Source organism: Panulirus ornatus, chromosome 4, assembly GCF_036320965.1.
Source record: "Panulirus ornatus isolate Po-2019 chromosome 4, ASM3632096v1, whole genome shotgun sequence".
In the NCBI taxonomy this organism is placed as follows: domain Eukaryota; kingdom Metazoa; phylum Arthropoda; class Malacostraca; order Decapoda; family Palinuridae; genus Panulirus; species Panulirus ornatus.
This window is the reverse complement of record NC_092227.1, coordinates 59,091,106-59,113,464: the sequence shown is the minus strand read 5'-3', so window position 1 is coordinate 59,113,464 and position 22,359 is coordinate 59,091,106. Positions and strand designations below refer to the sequence as shown.

General features: G+C 42.0%; 1 protein-coding gene and 1 long non-coding RNA gene across 2 annotated transcripts in view; one reads left to right on the top strand and one right to left on the bottom strand.

Moving 5' to 3' along the window:
- Positions 1 to 22,359, top strand: part of LOC139766454 (uncharacterized) — a 120,589-nt gene that overhangs the window by 8,376 nt on the left and 89,854 nt on the right. The gene's annotated exons all lie outside the window — the stretch shown is intronic.
- The window catches only part of LOC139766443 (uncharacterized), a 29,322-nt gene continuing 15,235 nt past the window's right edge, over positions 8,273 to 22,359 (bottom strand). Inside the window, exon 2 of the mRNA XM_071695134.1 lies at positions 8,273 to 10,183. Coding sequence (XP_071551235.1) covers positions 8,891 to 10,183 — 1,293 coding nt within the window. The 3' untranslated portion in view covers positions 8,273 to 8,890. The remainder of the gene's footprint in view (positions 10,184 to 22,359) is intronic.

Here is a 22,359-nt window from a genome sequence, read left to right as displayed (position 1 = left end):
AGGGGAGTAGTCTGGTACCTTATGATTCAACGAAGGCAGTAATTGGCCACAGTATAGAGGATAGGAAGATGAAAGCGATTGCAAGGATGACAAAGGAACAAGCCTCCTTGGCTTGGATGGCAAGACGAGTAGTAGGGTAGTTACTGATCATGTTAAATGAAATGATATACGCCTTGTTGATGAACCTCAAAGTGAGTGTAGCCGGTACGCAGTCCTGATATTTTTTTCTTTTGCGCTAAGACAGTTCAGAGAGTTCTAGAGAAGAAGAAGGCGTGTGCTGCATTTCAAGATTTGTATCTGTTTATCTTATTTAGAATTAATTCAGACTGCTCTCAGTAACAGGGAAATGTAGACTCCATTGGAATGAGACGTTCTTTGGCGTTCTTAGGTATTTAGGATTAAATTCTTTACGATGGCAGTGGGAAAGTTGACATCGAAAACAGAGGCACGCAAGAGAGAGAAAAATAGAAAATGCACTGAATGCTTTGGTGAGTGAAAATGATGTGAAGTGGAAAGGGTCCAAGATGTTTGCATGAAGCAATACTTGTTCATGTATGCATATGAAACCCATGTTCATAAACATAAGATAGGACGAAGGGAGCCTGGCTCTCGTGGGGTCCGTGTGGGATAACAAGCCCAAATCCCCCCTAGGCCCAGTGTTTAGGTCCCTCACCACCGGCGGATCGCCCTAGAGCATAGGGCCCGCACCTCTTGAATTGTAGGGAGGTTTAATCTCAAACTACAACATAAGATTGTATGTTAGAGACTTTTCGGTACACTATAGGGTAAAACTATTGTTTTTTCACTTCATCTACAGTTAATTTTACTGAATGAAATAAGTCGTTTGGTCTTCTCAAGAACAAATAATATCTTATTGGATTGACTAGAAGCATAAAGTTATCAACATATCTGACGTATACAGCATTATCTGGTTGTATGATTCTTTCACAATCTAGTTTATGAATATTCCACGCACATCATTGCAAGCAAAGGCGATAAGAGATTCCCATTAATGATAAATCTTTTGAGTGAAGCATTTAATGAAAAGCGTATGATGAATCATCAACACACTTTAATTAGTTTAGCAGTAATACTGCTAAGAATTCCATCAACATTTGAACCAATAGCCTATAGGAAAATATTCCTCTGATTGACATTGCGGATATTTATGAAAAAAATGCTAAACATTGAAACTCGAGTTTTTACCATAGTCAACTTTTAGGGATTTGACTGAATCTGTTGGTCAGATCTACACAATTACGAATGAATGAGTGACTGGTACAACAGTGATTGGATGTTACTGTGATAGTTTGTATGCTACTGATCCTATTGAGCTTGTGATTGGTCTCATTTTATTGTTTGACACACACATCTTAACCCAGTCATAAACAGACGAGTGTCGAGTCTTGTATACAGATACTGACCGATGAAGTCATCTCGCCAGTATTATTCTGAGTTGTTAGTTGAACTCCTTCATCTGTTGGGCTGAAGCGGAGTTCTTTGTATGTATCATGATCATTCAGCAGTTCAAAGATTTTCCCACTATAATCGCTCTTGTTCATAATAACTCCAGCATTTCATTCGTGACGCAAAAGTAAGTATAATGCTTAGGGCTTTGTTAGAAAAAGCAATACCTTCTGACCTCGATGATTTTTAAGCGTTATTCGGAATCTGAAAAAGAAAAATAAGTATCTACATCACAAAATGTCTACATTTACATACATCATAAAAATACTTGCTTGGGTGTGGCACTGGGATTTGATCTACAGGTTTCCCTCTTCAGTCTCTCCACACTCACTTAGTTCTCTCATTTCCAACCTCGGAAAACGATTTATTTGATTGATGGGAGTGGGGTAGCTTAGGGAACAAAAGCAGGAGTTGGAAATATCATTCTCAACTCGTGCTTTAACCTTACAGTCTTCCTCAGAATGAAATATGACACAGTAAGACGACTTGCCATCTATACAACGAGGTCATCCCAGGAAGACTTGCATATAAGGTCGAAATACCTGTCCAGAATACCTGTCCAACTCCAACTTGTGTTCCCTTTGCCATCATACTCTAGATTGCTCGCTCCCTGTCTTATCAACGATTTCTTTTCTTCAGGAAACAAAGCAGATAGCTCAAACGTTGGCAGTTCAAATTTGCTTTCTTTAGTCTTTTTTTTTTCAAAAAACTGATCCATTTTCTCTTGCACGATCTAAGTCTCATCACATTTCTATAGCTCTGTCAATTCAGATTCGAACATTACTTCCCAGTGGGGCGGGTGTAACGTAGCAAATTAGTTCGTTGCCTCTTAGATCCAGGTTTTTTAATATATTTTTATTCAACTCCTCGCGGCTCTTGATCTCCTTTGATGGTTCTTCAATTCCCTTACGTAACACTGCCTAGATACCTGATCACCATAACATCGATCCTGGAAACGCCACTTTATCAAGGAGATACAGAGGAATACAAAGTTAGATGCCATAAACTCTATTCTGACCAGTTTCTTCGATTATCTGAAGGTTGATTCGCCCTTGAATGTACTACTGATCTCACATTTGGAGAGGTTCTAACGCTATCTCCCTGTTTGAAGGGATTTAGTCTAAAAACAGTCTGACCTGACGCTAAACTGTTGGATTTCTCTCCCTCTTGTGTAAATAGCACTTTCGTTTCTCCTCTGCACAGCTGTCTGCTTGGGTGCCTGCACCATTAGAGCCAGACCCGGCGATACCCGACAGGCTGGTGTGTGGCATGATTAACGTGTGACCAATGGCAGCTCCAGAGTGAGCCGGTGTCATGTCAACTTTCTCGCGTCTCTCAAGCTGTAGAAAAATATATTTTCGTTTTTATTTTTAGCAATCTCGACCTGATCCTTCTAAAAAGGCAAGTTATCCATCCTTACAAAAACCCTGATATTATTGTTCAACTTTTGTGTTTTCGTCTTTTATATATATATATATATATATATATATATATATATATATATATATATAAGGAAGGAGGTGAACAAAGTGCGTAAGACAAGAGAACAAATGGGAACATCGGTGAAGGGGCCTAATGGGGAGTTAATAACAAGCAGTGGTGATGTGAGAAGATGGAGTGAGTATTTTGAAGATCTGTTGAATGTGTTTGATGACAGAGTCGCAGATATAGGGTGTTTTGATCGAGGTGGTGTGCAAAGTGAGAGGGTCAGCGGAAGATGAAAGCCGGCAAGGGGGTGGGTTTGGATGGTATTGCAGTGGAATCTATTAAAAAAGGGGGTGACTGTGTTGTTGACTTGTTGGTGAGGATATTCAATGTATGTATGGCTCATGGTGAGGTGCCTGAGGATTGGCGGAATGCATGCATAGTGCCATTGTACAAAGGCAAACGGGATAAAGGTGAGTGTTCAAATTACTGAGGTATATGTTTGTTGAGTATTCCTGCGAAATTTTATGGGAGAGTATTGATTGAGAGGGTGACGGCATGTACAGAGCATCAGATTGGGGAAGAACAGTGTGGTTTCATAAGTTGTAGAGGATGTGTGGATCAGGTGTTTGCTTTGAAGAATGTATGTGAGAAATACTTAGAAAAACAGATGGATTTGCATGTAGCATTTATGAATTTGGGGAAGGCATATGATGGAGTTGATAGATATGTTCTGTGGAAGGTATTAAGAGTATATGGTGTGGGATGTAAGTTGCTAGAAGCAGTGAAAAGTTTTTATCGAGGATGTAAGGAATGTGTACGAGTAGGAAGAGAGGAAAGTGATTGATTCTCAGAGAATGTCGGTTTGCGGCAGGGGTGCGTGATGTCTCCATAGTTTGATTTGTTTATGGATGGGGTTGTTAGGGAGGTGAATGCAAGAGTTTTGGAGAGAGGGGCAAGTATGCAGTCTGTTGTGGATGAGAAGGCTTGGGAAGTGAGTCAGTTGTTGTTCGCTGATGATACAGCGTTGATGGCTGATTCGGGTGAGAAACTACAGAAGCTGGTGACTGAGTTTGGTAAAGTGTGTGAAAGAAGAAAGCTGAGAGTAAATGTGAATAAGAGCAAGGTTATTAGGTACAGTAGGGTTGAGGGACAAGTCAATTGGGAAGTAAGTTTGAATGGAGATAAACTCGAGGAAGTGAAGTGTTTTAGATATCTGGGAATGGATTTGGCAGTGAATGGAACCATTGAAGCGGAAGTGAGTCACAGGGTGGGGGAGAGGGCGAAGGTTCTGGAAGCATTGAAGAATGTGTGGAAGGCGAGAACGTTATCTCGGAAAGCAAAATGGGTATGTTTGAAGGAATAGTTGTTCCAACAATGTTATATGGATGCAAAGCGTAGGCTATAGATAGGGTTGTGCGGAGGAGGGTGGATGTGTTGGAATGAGATGTTTGAGGACAATATTTGGTGTGAAGTGGTTTGATCGAGCAAGTAATGAAAGGGTAAGAGAGATGTGCGGTAATAAAAAGAGTGTGGTTGAGAGAGCAGAAGAGGGTGTATTGAAATGGTTTGGTCACATGGCGAGAATGAGTGAGGAAAGATTGACACACTTTGTCGCTGTCTCCCGCGTTAGCGAGGTAACGCAAGGAAACCCACCCACATACACATGTATATACATACACGTCCACACACGCAAGATACATACCTACACATCTCAACGTATACATATATATACACACACAGACATATACATATATACACATGCACATAATTCATACTGTCTGCCCTTATTCATTTCTGTCGCCACCCCGCCACACATGAAATGACAATCCCCTCCCCCCGCATGTGCGCGAGATAACGTTAGGAAAAGACAACAAAGGCCAAATTCGTTCACACTCAGAGTCTAGCTGTTATGCATAATGCACCGAAACCACAGCTCCCTTTCCACATCCAGGCCCCACAAAACTTTCCATGGTTTACCCCAGACGCTTCACATGCCCTGGTTCGATCCATTGACAGCACGTCGACCCCGGTATACCACATCGTTCCAATTCACTCCATTCCTTGCACGCCTTTCACCCTCCTGCATGTTCATGCCCCGATTACTCAAAATCTTTTTCACTTCATCTTTCCACCTCCAATTTGGTCTCTCACTTCTCCTCGTTCCCTCCACCTCTGACACATATATCCTCTTGGTCAGTCTTTCCTCACTCATTCTCTCCATGCGACCAAACCATTTCAAAACACCCTCTTCTGCTATCTCAACCACACTCTTTTTATTACCACCCATCTCTCTTACCCTTTAATTGCTTACTCGATCAAACCACCTCACACCACATATTGTCCTCAAACATCTCATTTCCAGCACATCCACCCTCCTGCGCACTACTCTATCTATGGCCCACGCCTCGCAACCATATAACATTGCTGGAATCACTATTCCTTCAAACATACCCATTTTTGCTTTCCAAGATAGCGTTCTCGACTTCCACACATTTTTCAACGCTCCCAGGACTTTCACCCCCTCCCCGACCTTATGATTCACTTCCGCTTCCATGGTTCCATCCGCTGCCAGATCCACTCCCAGATATCTAAAACACTTTACTTCCTCCAGTTTTTCTCCATTCAAACTTACCTCCCAATTGACTTGTCCCTCAACCCTACTGTACCTAATAACCTTGCTCTTATTCACATTTGCTCTCACCTTTCTTCTTTCACACACTTTATCAAACTCAGTCAAAAGGTTTGTGGGTCCTGTTTGTGGCTACGGGGCCATGAGACTGTGGCATCTCACCTTCAAAGCGATATCCTCTTCTTAGGGGAGTTCAATGTTCACCATGGGAAATGATTGAATTCCTCTTACACGGATGGTGGGGGAATTACAGCCCACACGCTTTCCGTTATCAATGATCTGGAGCAAGTTATCACCCACCCCACCCATATTCCTGACCGCTGTGACCACTCTCCTAATATTCTCGATCTGTTCTTCACCTCTAGTCCATCCCGCTGCAAATACACAATCTAGCCCATACTTGGTTCATCCATCTCCCCCTTCAGCAGCCCCATCTAAACGGAAACATTGGCACCTCAGCAAAACTGACTGGAATAATTAGAGGACATTCTTTTCTGACTTTACATGGGTAAAGTATTGTCACTCTTATGTGGTGATGCTTCTGTCTCCGCCAGACGCATATCAGAGGTCTTTGTTGCGGGAATGAAAGCATTCACACACACACACACACACACACATACATACAGTGTCCTCTGGGTCCATAGTTCAATCGTTCCTGTTCTGAGGCCATTCAGGCAAGGGATCAGGCATATCAAGCTTATAAAACCTTTCCTTCCTCTACTCCCATTCAGCATTTATCACTACCCGTAATCATTGTAAGCATGTTATCCGTGAGGCAAAGCGGCAAAGCGTTCCTTTATTTAAAGGGAGTGCGATAACCTTTCCTCGTCATCCACTGATAGGTCTTTCTGGTCTTTCGCTAACTGAGGGCATCGCTAATAGCAACTGTCGCCCTACCTTTTCTTCACTTTTCTGTTATGATGGTACTACAACTGTCTCTCCCGTAAACAAAACAACTATTTTTCGTTCCCGTTTCTCCCCTGACTCAGTCTTGGATGAATCTTATTTACCATATGCCCCTTCCTGTGATGTCTTTTCGAACTCATGGTCTCGATGGCATTCATCACCGTGTTCTGAAAGGTTATGCTTCTGAAATTGCACCTGTGCTTGCTCGTCTGTTCCGCGTCTGTTTAAAAACCAAAACATTTCCTTCTTCTTGGAAGAATGCGTTGGCACATCCTATCCCAAAGAAGGATGGCCGTTCAAACCCACCTAACTATAGTACTGTTGATTTGATGTCTACCATATCCAAAGTCTTTGAATCCTTCCTCAAATCCCATTTTCTCGGACATCTTGAACCTCAGTCATTTCTCTGATCACCAATATGGCTTCCGTTAGGCGAGATCTACTGGTGAAGCTCATATTCATCTTCCTAATGTCCGGTCATCATCCCTGAAAGATTTTGGGGAATCCATTTAGTGGCCCTTGACATTTCCAAAGCTTTGGACAAGGTGTGGCATCGGGGTTTCTTCTCTAAGCTCTCGTCTTTTGGCTTCTCTCCCTCACTTTGCTCCTCAAATCTAGCTTCCTCTCAAGCCCATCTATTTCCCTGGATGTTGGTGGATCAGAATCTTATCCATTCTTCATGAAAAGTGGTGTCCGTCAAAGCTTTGACCTGTCTCATACACTTTCTCGTTTTTGTCAACGATTTCCTGTTTTCCACAAATGACTAATTGCACTCATACGCTGACGACTCAACGCTGTATTTCTCCACATCCTTCATTGCTGCTCCTTCTTCTCTCTTTCCATCTGCATCTCGTCTCGACACAACTCCCTCAATGAACTCAGACTTGGACAGATTATCTCAGTGGGGTGGACGAAATCTGATTAAGTGTAATGTCTCCAAGAACCAGTTCTACCCATCTCTCTATCGAAAATTCCCTTCTCCTTTGATGGTTCAGTAATTCCACCTCCTGACTCGGTGAACATATTTGGTATTACTGTAACATCCATTATATCTTGGAAACCACACTTCAGGGAAATAGCTAAGTCTGTCTCTAAGAAACTGGGGGTTCTGCTTAGATGTCGAAATTTCTTTTTTCCTAACAGTTGCTCCGTTTATAGAAAGGCTTGATGCGTTCTTGTATGGAGTACTGCTCTCACATCTGGGGTGGTTCTCGCTCTGCATCCTTACTTGACAAAGTTGAGTCGAAAGCGGTCTGACGTACATACTCTTCCAGGCTGAGTTCAAAACTTGACCCGCTTGCCTTACGCCGCAATGTTGGTTCACTTTCCCTCTTCTGTAGGTATTTCTTTGGTTTTCGCTCCCGAGAGCTGGCTGCTTGTGTGCCCCACCACTAGCTAGACCACGCAATACTCAGTAAGCTGCTGCATCACATGATTACTGTTGGCAACTCAAGGGTGGACCGTTTTGATAACTTTCTATGGAACTCTTTACCTTCTCATGTCTTTCTCAACAAACATGACCCGGCACATGTTAAAAGACAAATTTCCACTTCCTCCATTTTTCGTATATACTTTTTCTTGGCTCTTCTTTTTCTCTTTTATTAACTTCCCCATCTTTCAGTGAAAGCCCGGCCTTGATGGGAATTTTTCTCTGACAGGAGCCTCCAACGTAAAAAATAGAATTCAGTTTTGATATTGACTGTAAGAAACTGAAATTCCTTGACTATGATACCAAGAAAATTTCGTGACAGATCTCGTTCTATTTTCCATCGTTCCAGAATCGCTAATTTTGAGTGTATGTAAGTGAAGAGGTGTGTCTAACTATACAGACGAAACTCGACGTGAGAAAAAAAAAGTTTATTGAGGTACATGAACTCTTACAGTTGTAGAAAGCTTTTCTATATGATAATTAGATAGAAAGAAGCCTTATGTAGTATAGTCTCCTTCTGTCTTCATTAATGTATTGTATACGTATTTTTAAATTCATATGTCGGATGTGATTAAGACATTGCACATTAAATAAGGCATTCATTCATTCATTTTGAATATAATGAAGAACAATGGCTCATAAAAATTTTTTCGAAATAATAAACTCCATAGCATCATTTGATATGAATCGTTTCATATTCATTAAAGTGGTCTTTATGTATATATCAAGACATTAGCTAACGCTCCGAGTTAGTAAACATTTTAAAAGCAAAATGGTTTACCCTGTGGAGCAATTAAGTACGTAAAATAATGAAATTTTTCATGAGTACGACACAAAAAAAAATGTCATAACTCATCTTTGTTTACATAAGATTATATATCTCCATTATCGCGGCTTTCGAGTCACAGTAAATGCGTTCGAATCTCTCATTGGTGAAATATCTAATCCTTGGAAAAGATTTCTTAGATTCTAACGTAGATTCTGCGGCACACAAGTGCATATCACTCTTTTGTTTTAGTTCGTCAGCTCAGTTATTCCCATTTCATAAAAGTAAACCCATTACCAGGTAACGTATGAAGCGTCAGTGCCGGGTTATCTCTGTCTCTCACTTGAACATAATGGGTGTCTTTCATCTCTCTTCTCAGGATTCTGGAGGGCGTAGCCCCACTTTGTCTGGGTAAGGACCTAAAATTTCCCTCCAAATAACTGCTTTTAATATTTTCAGGTCTTTGTAAGACGGTCTTGTTTGCTTGAGGGAAAGACAGCATTCGAGGACTGTTTGTTTGTCTGTTGGTTTGTGCATTTGTATCGGTCTTTAATCTTGTGGTTGTTACGGGTGTCTTCTTCGTTAGTCTTGTGGCTGATGCAGACGTTTCTGCCGTGGACTTTGTCGTTGTCTTGGGTAGTACCGTCACTGGATTTCTGAGTAATGTGGTCATAATGGGCTTGGGTCTTGTGGTGGCTGTGGGTATGCTCGTCTTGGTAGGGTTTGTGGTTCTAAGAGGTGGTGATGTCACTGATTCTGTGTTTGTTTCGTATACGTCTGTCGTAGCTCTTAGGGTAGTGGGCCTTTTTCTCGTGGATGTGGTGGCCACGCGATTGAATGGTACAGGAGATGGGACGCTTGTCTTGCGTACATTTCTAATAATATTGGTATCCACAGCTGATCCTCTTACCTGAATTTGTGCTGTTGGTGAAGGTGCTTCTCTTCCTTGAAATTGATGCTCTGAATATCGTAATTCTTGAGACTCTGACAAGGAAGAGTCTTTTTCATAGGCGTTCAGTACCCAAGGTGAGTTAAATTCGGAGAAAGACACATCTGAAAATTCCTTTTCAGTCTCTTGTAAAAGCTCAGTGTAATCTGGTAGCGAGAAGTCAGCGTCATCTAAGAAAAGATCATCGGAAGCATTATCAGAAATGGCCGTAGCCTCGGCCAACGAACTTAGGTAGGCCACAGCAATTTCTGCGTTATCTAGCAAGTCGTAGAATTCCTGTGGTACCGGGCGATCGTCGTCTTCAGCTAGGAACTCGTAAAGATTCTTTAACAAGGGAATGAAAAGTTCTACAATTTCCTTCAGACGGAATGCCTGCCGGATCGTCTTGTCGGTGGCATTTTCTTTGAAATCTTTGAAGAATGCGTTGATGTCAGGCAGGAGGGCGGAGAAAACATCCAGAATCTGGTTGTTATCAAACGTGTCGCTGGAGTCGAGTGGCTGGATGTCGGAATCGAGTACCTGGACGCTTAGTACTTGATAAATCGGAGGCGCTTCTGTCGAGGACGCGGCCTCCCAGTGCGCAAGCAGCGTCATGCAGGCCACCAGTTCCTGAGGAAAAGAGATGTGCCCTTAACACTCTAGAGTAACAACAACGTAGATGAAGAACTGGATCTATAATGACAGAAAGCATTACAACATTGTCTCCTCGCTCTGTGGTTTGCACGTCTCGTTCATCATTTTCTCATATGCGTCTCCTGAGGCCTAGCTTGTTTATGTTGGGGTTTTTATGTAAAGTGAGCCTCAGAAACATGACTTACCGGCTCTTATGGTGAATTTTAAAATCTACTTTTGTCTTTGTCAAGACGGGTAATTATTTTTTGAAAACCAAACAGTCTCAATTTAGCTATATAAATCTGTGTTAAATAATGAATCCCTAGATCCATGGACAAATCCATGACTAAATATTTCTTATTCTTATTTTTTTAGAATTTACCTCTTTTTTGATATTTTGTGTTTAACTTCCTTTTCATCGAGGCAGATTATGAGTTTTAGACAACAAATGATTTCTACCTAAATCTGGTGTGCCGAGGTAGCGAGTTGGGAGATGAGCTGGTTGTGCGGTACCATCTTAGCTTTCACGAAAGAGTCTGGGGAGACTGTGGTCTTATTAACGTAGTGATCTAGCCTCTCTGTGTCGGTTATTGAGGGAAGTGGAATGATATCACAAACTGTTGATGATAAAGATAATGATAATATAATAATGATAATAATAATTAATGATAATACTACTACTAATGATAATAATGATAATGATGACCATAATAATAATTATGATAATACAATAATGATGATGATGATAATAATAATGATAATGATAATAATGATAATAATGATAATAATAATAATAATAATAATGATAATAGTGATAATATTGGTGGTTTATGGAAAAATACATGGCCAGAAATATGCCATAAACCTTCAGCTGGACCAATGGGGTGTAGTGTTGATGGCCTTCGCAGCAGTATAGCTGAATAGCATCAGCAGAACAGTAGTATAGCAGCAGCATAGCAGAATTGCGTCAGCATAGCAGCAGTAGCCATTACTTGATGTGCCTCTGTAGAATCATAAATCATACTTTTGGAACCGTTAAGGACCTGAAATATAGCTCATCTTTACCTCTGCCTGCTATCCTCAACTCTGACATGCCTCTGGTTCTCAAACACAGCACTACCTGCGCATCGGGCCTCTCCCTACACTGATGCCGCAGACTGCATCTACCCAAATTTACATAAGAAAAGCGAGCGAAGCCTGTTGTTTGTGCTTATGATAATAATGATAATACTGATGATAAGTATAATGAATATATTTTCATTCCCAGTTACCTTTCCCGCTTTAGTGAGGTAGCCTCAATAACAACCGACCATTTTCTTTAGAGTCGAGTCGAAAGCGGTCACACTTGCCCACTTTCCCAGGGTAAACACGACCCCACTTGCCCTACGCCACAGTGTTGGTTCACTTTCTCTATTCTACAGGCATTGCTTTGGTTTTTGCTCCGAGAGCTTGCTGCTTGTGTGCCCCCACCACTAGCTAGGCCAAGCAATACTCGGCAAGGTGCTGCGTCGCATGATGCTGTGTGGCCGTTCGCAACTCGAGGGTGGACTGTTTGGATAACTGTTTCTCTTTGCCTCAAATATCTGTAGTTCTCTACTTTCTCATGCGTATACCAATAACCATGGGAAAGTGGAAGGTAAAATATATGGTGTACGAAGGGTGGGATTTGGGAGTGTGAGAAAGAGTAATGATGGTGAGATGAGGTAGTTGAATTACTAGTGAAAGAGAAAAGACGTTTATGAACGGTATTTGCAGGAAAGGAGTACCATGTGAAAGTGTACAAAAGGAAGGTTAAGAAGCTGAAAAAGAGGGCAGATGAAGACGGTTTGAGAGTATGTGTGAATTTGTTAAAGTAAAATGTTTTGCAAGGAGATGAATATCATGAGTAGAGCGATACATGCTTCCAAGTAAAAATAGAGGAAACAGATAGAGAAGTGGCAACAAAGAAGAAGTGAAAAATGTGGGAGAGTGAGTATTTTGGAGATCTGTTGGATGTGCTGAATTATAAGGTAGCGGATGTGGTATGAGACGAAATTTGCAGAGTGAGAGAGTTGAGGTAGATGGTCTGGTGAAAAGATAAGAAGTGGTGAAAATCTTGCGTAAGATGAAATGAGGCAAACCAGCGGGAGTGGCTGGGACTGCAGGTGGGTTTCCTAAGAAAGTGAGGGAAAGTGTTACTGATTTGTTTGTGAGGTTTTTTTCACTGTGTGTATCAACCAAGGTGAGGTTCCTGAGGTTTGGCATATATGCAGGCATGGAAAACGAAAGTGAATGTTCGAATTACAAAGGTATAAGTCTGTTGAGCATACTCGGTAAATGTATGGGAGAGTAGTGATTGAGAGGCTGGTGAAATGTACTGGCCTCAGACTAGAGAGGAGCAATATGGCTTTAGGAGTGGTTAAGGATGTATAGATCACATGTCTGATTTGAAAGATTTGTATGAGAAATACTTGGAGACGGAAAGAAGTTTTGACATCCAAACAGGACTCTTAATTCCTTTGAGGCAGACTTATCTGTTTCGGTAATGTGAGGAACTCCAAGATAAGTGAATGCTACAGTAATACAAAGTATGTTCATTGGGTCAAGAGGTGGAATCACAGAACCGTCGAAGAAGAGAGGAAAACTGCAAGGAATTTCAGTACAGAGATGGGTGGAAACTGGGTCTTGAAGGCACTGAACTATTTGATTTCGTCTACCTCACTGAGATATCCTGTCCAATTCTGAGATTACTGAGAGAATTGTGTCGAAACGAGATGCATATCGAGTGAGATAAGGAGGAACAGAATTCAAGGATGTAGAGGATTGCAGTGTTGAATTATCAGCGTAAGAGTAATTTTGGTTATTTGTCGAAGAATGGAAATCGTTGGTAGGAAGGAGAAAAAGTGTAGGAGACAGAACAGAACCTTTAAGGAAACCGAAGTTGATGGAGAAGGATCCATCGACAACCAAGGAGATAGACTGACTTGAGAGGAAGCTAGATATGATGGAGCAACGTGAAGGAGGGAAATCAAAAGAGGGGAGTTAGAGATGAGACCCCAGTGCCAGATCCTGGATGAATCAAGGGAATTTACATAGAATTCCCAAAAATCTTCCATTAGCAAGATAAGTAAGAATATCACCAGTGGATCTCGCCTTACGGAGGCCATAATGGTGATCAGAGAGAAGACTGTGGGATTCAAGATGTTTGAGGAATTGGGAGTTGAGAAGGGATTCAAAGACTTTGGAAAAGGTGGATGTCAAAACAACAGGACGATAGTGATGGGATATATCAACGCATGCTTCCAAGAAGAAGGAAAAGTTTTGATTATACCAAACAGAAAGGGAACAGACGAACTTGCACAAGTGTAAATTCAGAGGCACAGTCTTTCAGTACATGAGGATGGATGCTATCGGGACCATTAGCCTTGCTCCAGGAAGAGAAGCGCCTTTCGGACAGTTGGAAGAGCGATTTTAGGGAAAGGCATAGGATTAACAAGTGGAGCATCACGGGGTGAATGAATGTTAGAGTTATCCATGGCGGAGTTAGAGAAGAATCGGAACAAGACTGTTGCTTTGTCTACGGAAGAGACGGAAAAGTGAAGGGAAAGTAGAGCAAAGGAAGTTGTTAGCGATGCTCTTAAGTAAAGACCAGAAAGATCTATCAATGGACGACGGGGGAAGGCTATTTCTTTTCCTTTGAATAAAGGAAAGCTTTGCCTCAAGGATAACGTACTTGCAATGACTATGGGTGATGACACTTGCCGAGTGGAAGGCAGCAGAGATTATCCAAACCATATGTGACTAATCCCTTGCCTGAATGGTCTCAAAGCAGCAGCAGCAACGGTTGAACCATACACTGGAAGATGTCATCTTGAAGTAAGAGGGGAAATGATGCATCCATTCTCGCAACAGTATTCTCTGCTGTGTTTTTGGCGGAGACGGAAGCATTATTACATAATAGTGTTTTACCAAAGGGAAGTCAAAAAAGGTTTTCGTGAGTTATTCCAGTCAGCTTTGTTGAGGTGTCAATATTTACGTTTAGAAGGGGCTACTGAAATAAAAGCACGGTTATTAGGTTTAGAAAAGTTAAGGGACAAGTTAGTTGGGTGTGTGAACCTAACTGGAGAAAAATTGGAGGAAGTGAAGTGTTTTAGATATCTGGGAGTGGACATGGCTGCGTATGGAACCATGGAAGCGGAGATGAGTCATAAGGTGGATGAGGGGGCGAAGGTTCTGGGAGCGACGAAGAATGTGTGGAAAGAGAGGATGTTATCCCAAAGAGCAAAGATGGGTATATCTGAAGGGATGGGAGTCACAGCAGTATTATATGGAAGCGAGACCACACGTATCGCGATGGGCTATCGACTAACATTGTCGGTGTTCAACAACCAACACCTACCAAAGAAATGCCTCCTTTGCGAAGAAAATAAAACATTCCACTTCAAACATGTTTCAACCTAATCAAATCCAAGGATCTAAACATCCTACTTACACTCCATCCTTCCTTCAGTAGATGGATGACGATGTCTTAATGGTACTCATACCGATTGGAGCTCCTTCAGCCAGCCCTAGGCTGCCAGCAGGGCATACTGCGCGCCCTGCAAGACGCGAGTTCGTGTTAACATTTAACCATCAGGGTTAGTTGTCCCTTGCACTTGGAAGTACTCCCTTCCTTAACAGGTGGGAGGGGGGGAGGGGTTAATAGATGGATAATAACTATCATTATTATCATTATTATTATAATCATCATTATCATTACTATCATCATTATTATCATAATTATCATTATCATTATGATTATCATTATCATTATCATTATTCATTTGTATTCATCATGTTATACCCAGGTCATTCATTGGCTCTGTTTTGGCTGAGAACACGACAGTAGATATCTTCATGCGTCACCACACGATACGATTTTCCACACTGTCCATCAGGATGGTTACTACAGGTTCCCCTCAGTGCATTCTCTTAGTATATAGATGTGTTCCTCTGTGATTCGCCCCACGTACTCTCTCATCTCAGCCTGCTTGTCAGCCTCTCTCTTCGTTCACTTCACTTATATACAGTGTCTTGATCAACATTTACTTATCCGCTTCTTTCCACATGTTCATGTTGCCTCAAAGTTTCACTTTACTGTCTACCACGTCAAGATCTTGCATTCCCCAGATCACACACTGCGATATCTCACCAGCAGGTCTGATATGTGTACTACTGAAATACTGAACCTATCATACAAAAATGTGGCTTCCTAGACATGTTTACGTTCTCGAGATCAGGATCAAAGGCTAACTTTACAGGGTCTTCTTAACTACTATGCTCCTCAGTGATTGTGCGCAAAATGATGGATGTGGTTAAACTTCTTATAGATACCACGCTGATATTTCTAGATCTCATTAGATATGACAGATACTACACTGATACTTCTAGATCTCATTAAATACCATAGGTTGCCGGTCAGAGGTCAAGTCTACGTAAGTGACGAAGTTCATGATATCTGACGACCTGATAAATAGCTGTGAACCCAACCTATACCATGGACACTGCCTACAATGGTGCACGCCTTAAGTTTTCGAGGCAATGAGACCAAAAGTCAAGTTTTTTGGGCATCAGAATGTCACTAGTTACTTGTGTATGCAGTACTAGAACTAGTTTGATAGACACATTCCAAGTTTATATCACAGAGAGAAAATTCTGCCCCAGATTAAGTGTCCTGGGTCATGGGCCAAAGTTCAAGGCCACCAGGTCTTGTTTACGACAGTGGTACTAGTAAACTGCTTGTATGCACAATATGGTTATTGTCTAGACTTGCACCCGGAACCTTCATATCAACAATACACTTCATTATCGTTTCAGGATCATGGGTCAAAGGCCAAGGTCACAAGGTCTTGTATATTGAAAGGCGACTGAATGATTGTGTACACAACGTCTGAAGACTGACAACGTGTTTAATGGTCATTGACCAAATTTATGCCACATACACTACGTATAAAGCTGTCTAGTTGATTAACTTTTGAAACCGGATCATCTTACTTGATGCATGCGTGTGCAATGGCTGAAGGCTGAGTCGATGGATGTAGTACACCAGATTTTCGTATATAACGGATACTAAATAAAGAGTTCTGCACCCGAAATTTACGCTTACGAGACATAGAGTCTGGTCCAAACTTATGACACAGATACTTCTAATATAACTCTACATCTGACGTAAACTCGGAGGTCGAGGGTGACATACTAACGTCGGTGGACTGTACATACTTACATGCTGCTAAATGTTTGTGTGCTCGATATCTCTGCCGGATTATTGTCTCTGGACTGACATTGTACCACAGATAAGATATATAAAGCTTTGCATGTGGTTATAACTTTTTTGAGGTCAGAGATCGAGGTCATAAGGTGTGGTGTGCTAAGATGCTACGTACCTGTCCTCGTCATACGTAATGCTGGTTACGTTTTGTTAAGTTAGGGGTCAGAGTTCAAGATGACATTTACTAGGAGGGTGCAGAGGCATAGGTAAGGGGGAGAGGTGTTTTATTAACTCATTTCTCTGGTTGTTTAAGATCACTCTGCTTACAGTAGCAAGTTATTGTGAGGGAATGAATGGGGTTGAGCCTGAGGTAGTGAGTCATGATGACACATGATGAGCCGAGGGACGTGATACGTAAGAAAATCGTTATTGTGAGTTACTACTGAGGAGGGAAGGTGAAATGGCGTCTCGTTCGGTGTGAGGTGGTAGTGGTACTGTAAGGTGCGACTGTAGGTGTGAGGTGATAGTGGCAATGTAAGGTGCGACTGTAGGTGTGAGGTGGTAGTGACACTGTAAGGTGTGACTGTAGGTATGAGGTGGTAGTGGTACTGTAAGGTGCGACTGTAGGTGTGAGGTGGTAGTGGTACTGTAAGGTGCGACTGTAGGTGTGAGGTGGTAGTGGTACTGTAAGGTGTGACTGTAGGTGTGACGTGGTAGTGATACTGTAAGGTGCGACTGTAGGTATGAGGTGATAGTGGCAATGTAAGGTGCGACTGTAGGTGTGAGGTGGTAGTGGTACTGTCAGGTGCGACTGTAAGGCTAGGCGTGAAGTAGAGCGTACATATCAGTGATCAGTAATGACGTATAATGGGGATGGACGTGGCTTGGTGTGCCATTCAGAGGTATGACGATGACGTGGGTTTGAGCTTCTGCTACGATCCGTGTTGTGAGGAAAGGAGAGGGTAGGGTATGGGATACTGTATCCTCATAAGATGTGAGTGAGAAAGGTGTATAAGTAGCGGGATTGATGAGAGGTGATGCGTCACTCAACCGTGTGAATGAGGGTGAACGTCTGATGGTTAGTAAGTGTGAGGTGTGATGAGCGTGAGTGTCCCGCACTGTTATGGGGACGTGTGAGAGAAGGATGGCCGTAGGTTGGTATGCCGCCGTAGAGTGCAAGTTTGTCACACACACACACACACACACACACACACACACACACACACTATTGAGGTAGCGTCAGGAACAAAGAAATGGTATTCGCTCACATCCACTCTCGAGCTGTCACGTATACCGAAATCACATCCCTTTATCTAGACCCTGTCCCATAGATCTTTTCGTGGTTTTTCCTGACAGCCTGACGTTCCCTGGTTCAGTCTGGTGACAGTACGTCGCCCCCTCTATAGCACATCCTTCCAATTCACTTTATCCCGTCCTCTCCTTACGTCCTCGTGCATGTTCATGACCCGAGCGCTCCGGATCATTTTCACCCTTCCATCTCCAATTTAGTGTCCCCTTTCTCCTTGTCCCATCCATTTCTGACACATGTACCCTCTTTGTCAACCTTCTCTCACTGGTATGATTAGGTCGCTTTAGTGATAGATATTTCGCCCCACGACTGATATACTTGATATCATTTAGTTACATAAAGAGTTTACGTGCTTTTGCCTTTGCAACGTCATAATTTCCTTCTACTCTTATTACACTAACTCACGAGTCCCTCTTTCTCTCTACTCTCACAAAAAAGCTCCTTTAGGACCCAGTGGTCTGTTGATGTTTGATTTCCTTTGTATTCCTTTATCTTCTCTCCATATGTCCAAATTCAGCACACCCTTTTTAGCTCTCTCAACCATGCTCTTTTTTTTTTTTTTTAACCACATCTCTCTTACCCTGTTAGGTCTTCGTAGATCAACGCCCGCTCACACCACATTTCGTTCACAGATGTTTAACTTCGAACACAATTCCCCCCCTTCCGTACATTTCCATCGAGAACCCAGGCCTTGCATCGTGCAACATTGCTGGCACTGATGTACCTTTAAACATACCCATCTTCACCTTCTCAAATGGTAACCTTTCCTTCCACATATTCCACAGTGTTCTCACACCTTCTCTCCCCACAGCTATCCTATGACTCGCATCCGCTCTCATGGTTCCCTTAGCTGGCATATCCACTTCGAGATATCTCATATACTTCACTTTCTCCAAAATTTCTACATTCAAACTCACGTCCCCATCTAACCTGTCTCTCTCAAAGCCCAAACATAATCACCTTGATTTAATTCACATTTACTCTCAACTTCACATTTCAGAAACTTTCCAAAACTCAGAAAGCATCTTATGCAGTTTCTCACTCGAATCTGCCACCAGCGAAGTGTCTTCAGCAAATTATAGCTGACTCCGCTCCCTAACACCCCACACTGTCCCAGACAAACTACAGAGCTGCTTCTCTCTCTAAGATCCTTGCATTCACTTCGCTTCCCACCCCTACCATGAGCATGTTAAACAAACATGGTGACATCATGCACCCCTGCAGTAGATCCACATTCGCTTGGGATAACTCGTACTCCTCTCTTTCTATTTTTCTTTTATGTTAAAGGCTCCAATCATGGACAAAAGTCCACATCAAGGCCGGGCCTTAATCAAAATAGAGAGAGGATTATCAACGGGAAAAAGAACAGACAAGGGAAAGTATTTACGATTTTTGGAGGAAGTGGAAGACCTGTCTTTTAAAATGTACCAGGTCATAGTTATTGGGAAAGATATGAGAAGGTAGAGAGTTCCAAGATTCTAAGTGTAGAGAAAGAAACATTAATCAAAACGGCCCACCCTTGAGTTACCAACAGTCTCACAGTAATCGTGTGACGCAGGAGCTTGCCGAGTTTTACGTGATCTACCTAGTGGTGGGGGCTCACAAGCAGCCAGCTCTTAGGAGTTAAAGACCAAAATAATACCTACAAAAGAGGTAGAGTGAACCAACAGTGCGTTGTAGGGCAAGGAGGCCAAGTTTGGAAGTTAGCCTGGGTGAGTTTATAATTCGGATCGCTTTCGACTCGACTCGACTCGATCAGTAACGATACAACCACCTCAGATGTGAGAGCAGTACTGCATACAAAGACGAATCAATTCTTTGCATAAACGGAGCAACTATTCAGAAGAAAAAGTTTCGATATCTAAACAGGACACCCAGAAAGAGTGGATGTTACAGTAATACCAAGTATGTTAATTGTGTCAAGACGGTGGAATTAGAGAAATGTCAAAGAAGAGACGAGAGTTGTGAGTTTTCGACAGAGAGATGGGTAGAAACTGGGTTTTGGAGGCATTGATCTTAACTAGTTTTTTTCTACCCCGCTGAGATATCCTGTCAAGGTCTGAGCTTATTGAGGAAGCTGTGTTAAGATGAGATGCAGATCGAGTGACAGAAGAGGGAGCAGAAATGAAAGATGTGGATGAATGCAGTGTTGAGTCGTCACCGCATGAGTGCATTTGGTTACTCGTAGAAGTGAGGAAATCGTTGAAAAAAAGAAGAAAAAGTGTAAGGGACACCACTGTTGACGGAGAAAAGGGGAACGGCTGATCTATCAACAACCAGAGATAGATCGGCCGGAGAGGGAAACTAGATATTAAGGAGCAAAGTGAGGGAGGGAAGCCAAAAGAGGGGAGCTTAGAGAAGAGACACCGATGCCACATCCTATCAAAAGCTTTGGATACGTCAGGGGCAACTACACATGACTCCCAAAAATCTTTCAGGGATGATGACCAGACATTAGAAAAACAGGAGAGAATATCACCAGTGAATCTTACCTAACGGAAACCACACTGGTGATCAGAGAGAATATTGTGTTTCAAGGTGTCTAAGGATATAGGAGATGAGGCAGGTTTCAAAGACTTTGGAAATTGTAGATGTTATAGCAATAGGACGACATTTAGAGGGTTCAGAACGGTCATTGTTATAAATGGGATGTATCAAGGCATGCTTCTAGAAGAAAATTTTCCTTCTAGCATCTCTCAACCGTATCGTACGGTTTCTCCAGATCCATAAACGCCAAAAACACATCTTTTCATTTATCTAAGCATTTCTCGTACACGTTCTTCAAAGCAGACATCTGATCCTGACATCCTCTCCCAGTCGGAACCTACTGTGAATGTCTCCACCATCTTAATCGTCGTTCTTCCGTACAACTTTCTTGGTACACCCAACAAATGACTCATCTTCACGGATGCGTCAGATGGGTTTCAAAGTGATCATTACGATTCCTGTTGTTTCGGTAGGTTTGGTGAGCGTGAGAGCGAGACGCTTTCCTAATGATTATGGTAGTTGCTGTCGATAATGATTATAGTTAGATAATAGATGATATGCATTATAACCGTTTAAAACAATATACTCCACAAGTTGTTCACACATCCTGATCTACACGGACCTTAACGCGGTGGTGGGGTTTGTGTGGAGCTTGAGCTATGGCAGCGGGGGTTTTCCTTTCCCTGGTACGTGGGTTTAACCATGCCGCAAAGGTCAAGCTTGAGCTCTCACACCAACACCTAGGCTATTTTCTCTCCTATACTTTTCGTTCTTACCTTCTTGGTCCATCAAAATTGAAATTGTTTATTTGAGATAAAATGAAGTTCTAAGAGAGAATATTCTAAACTGTATTTAGAGCGCTGAATAGCCTTAGATGCTCCAGTGATTGGCTTATAAGCTTAAATCTTATAATCCAATCTAATCCACAAGGTGTTCATCATTTTCATTCACATCACTGGATACCCATCGACCCCTAATTATACCCTCAACTGCCACATCACATTCTTCAGTGTCTCATTTTAATCACCCATCACTAATATCCGATCCCTCTCATCAAAACTGCCGACACTAACTGTGGTTCTCCCAAAACTCGCTCTTCTGCCTCACTCGTCTTGCACGAATAATCACCCACCTTTCCTAATCCCCTTTCACTTTCACTTACGCCAGTCTCCGGCTCACGTCTTTTTACTCTCACTCGTTTCCCCATCTCCTCCCTCTGCTGAAGTGCTGCCCTTTCCTTTGCTCCCGACTTTAAACTGACCCTTGATACCTTTAAGACATTTCCAAATCATTCTTCCTCCTTACCCTTGAGCTTTATTTCACTTAGATCCTGAACATCTTTGATCCTCTCCTCAAACTTGCTACCTGTCTCTCCCTTATCTCATTTTGTTTACATAAATGCATATTCAGGCATCGTAGCCTGAGTCTTCGAAGAGGATTAGCACTCCCTTCGTGGCTACTTCAGTCTCATTTTTTTTTAGAAAATTAAACGCAGGGAAGGGAAGGTTTCCAACGCCACTCCCGTCCTTTTAGTCGCCTTTTACGATAAGCAGGGAATACGTTGAGATTTTCTTTTTTTCCCCTATCCCAGGTATATATATATATATATATATATATATATATATATATATATATATATATATATATATATTTTTTTTTTTTTTTTTTTTCAAACTATTCGCCATGTCCCGCATTAGCGAGGTAGCGTTAAGAACAGAGAACTGGGCCTTTGAGGGAATATCCTCACCTGGCCCCCTTCTCTGTTCCTTCTTTTGGAAAATTAAAAAAAAATAATGAGAGGGGAGGATTTCCAGCCCCCCGCTCCCTTCCCTTTTAGTCGCCTTCTACGACACGCAGGGAATACGTGGGAAGTATTCTTTCTCCCCTATCCCCAGGGAAATATATATATATATATATATATATATATATATATATATATATATATATATATATATATATATATATATATTCGCCATTTTTCGTGTTAGCAAGGTTGGGCGAGGATCAGAATAATGGCCATACTTGCTCACATCCACTTTCTAGCTATCATGAATCATGCATGAAAACCAGAGCCCCCTTCCACAACCAAGGCCCTCAGACCGTTCTCTTGGTTTTCCATGACCACTTCATAAGCCCTGGTTCAGCCCTCTG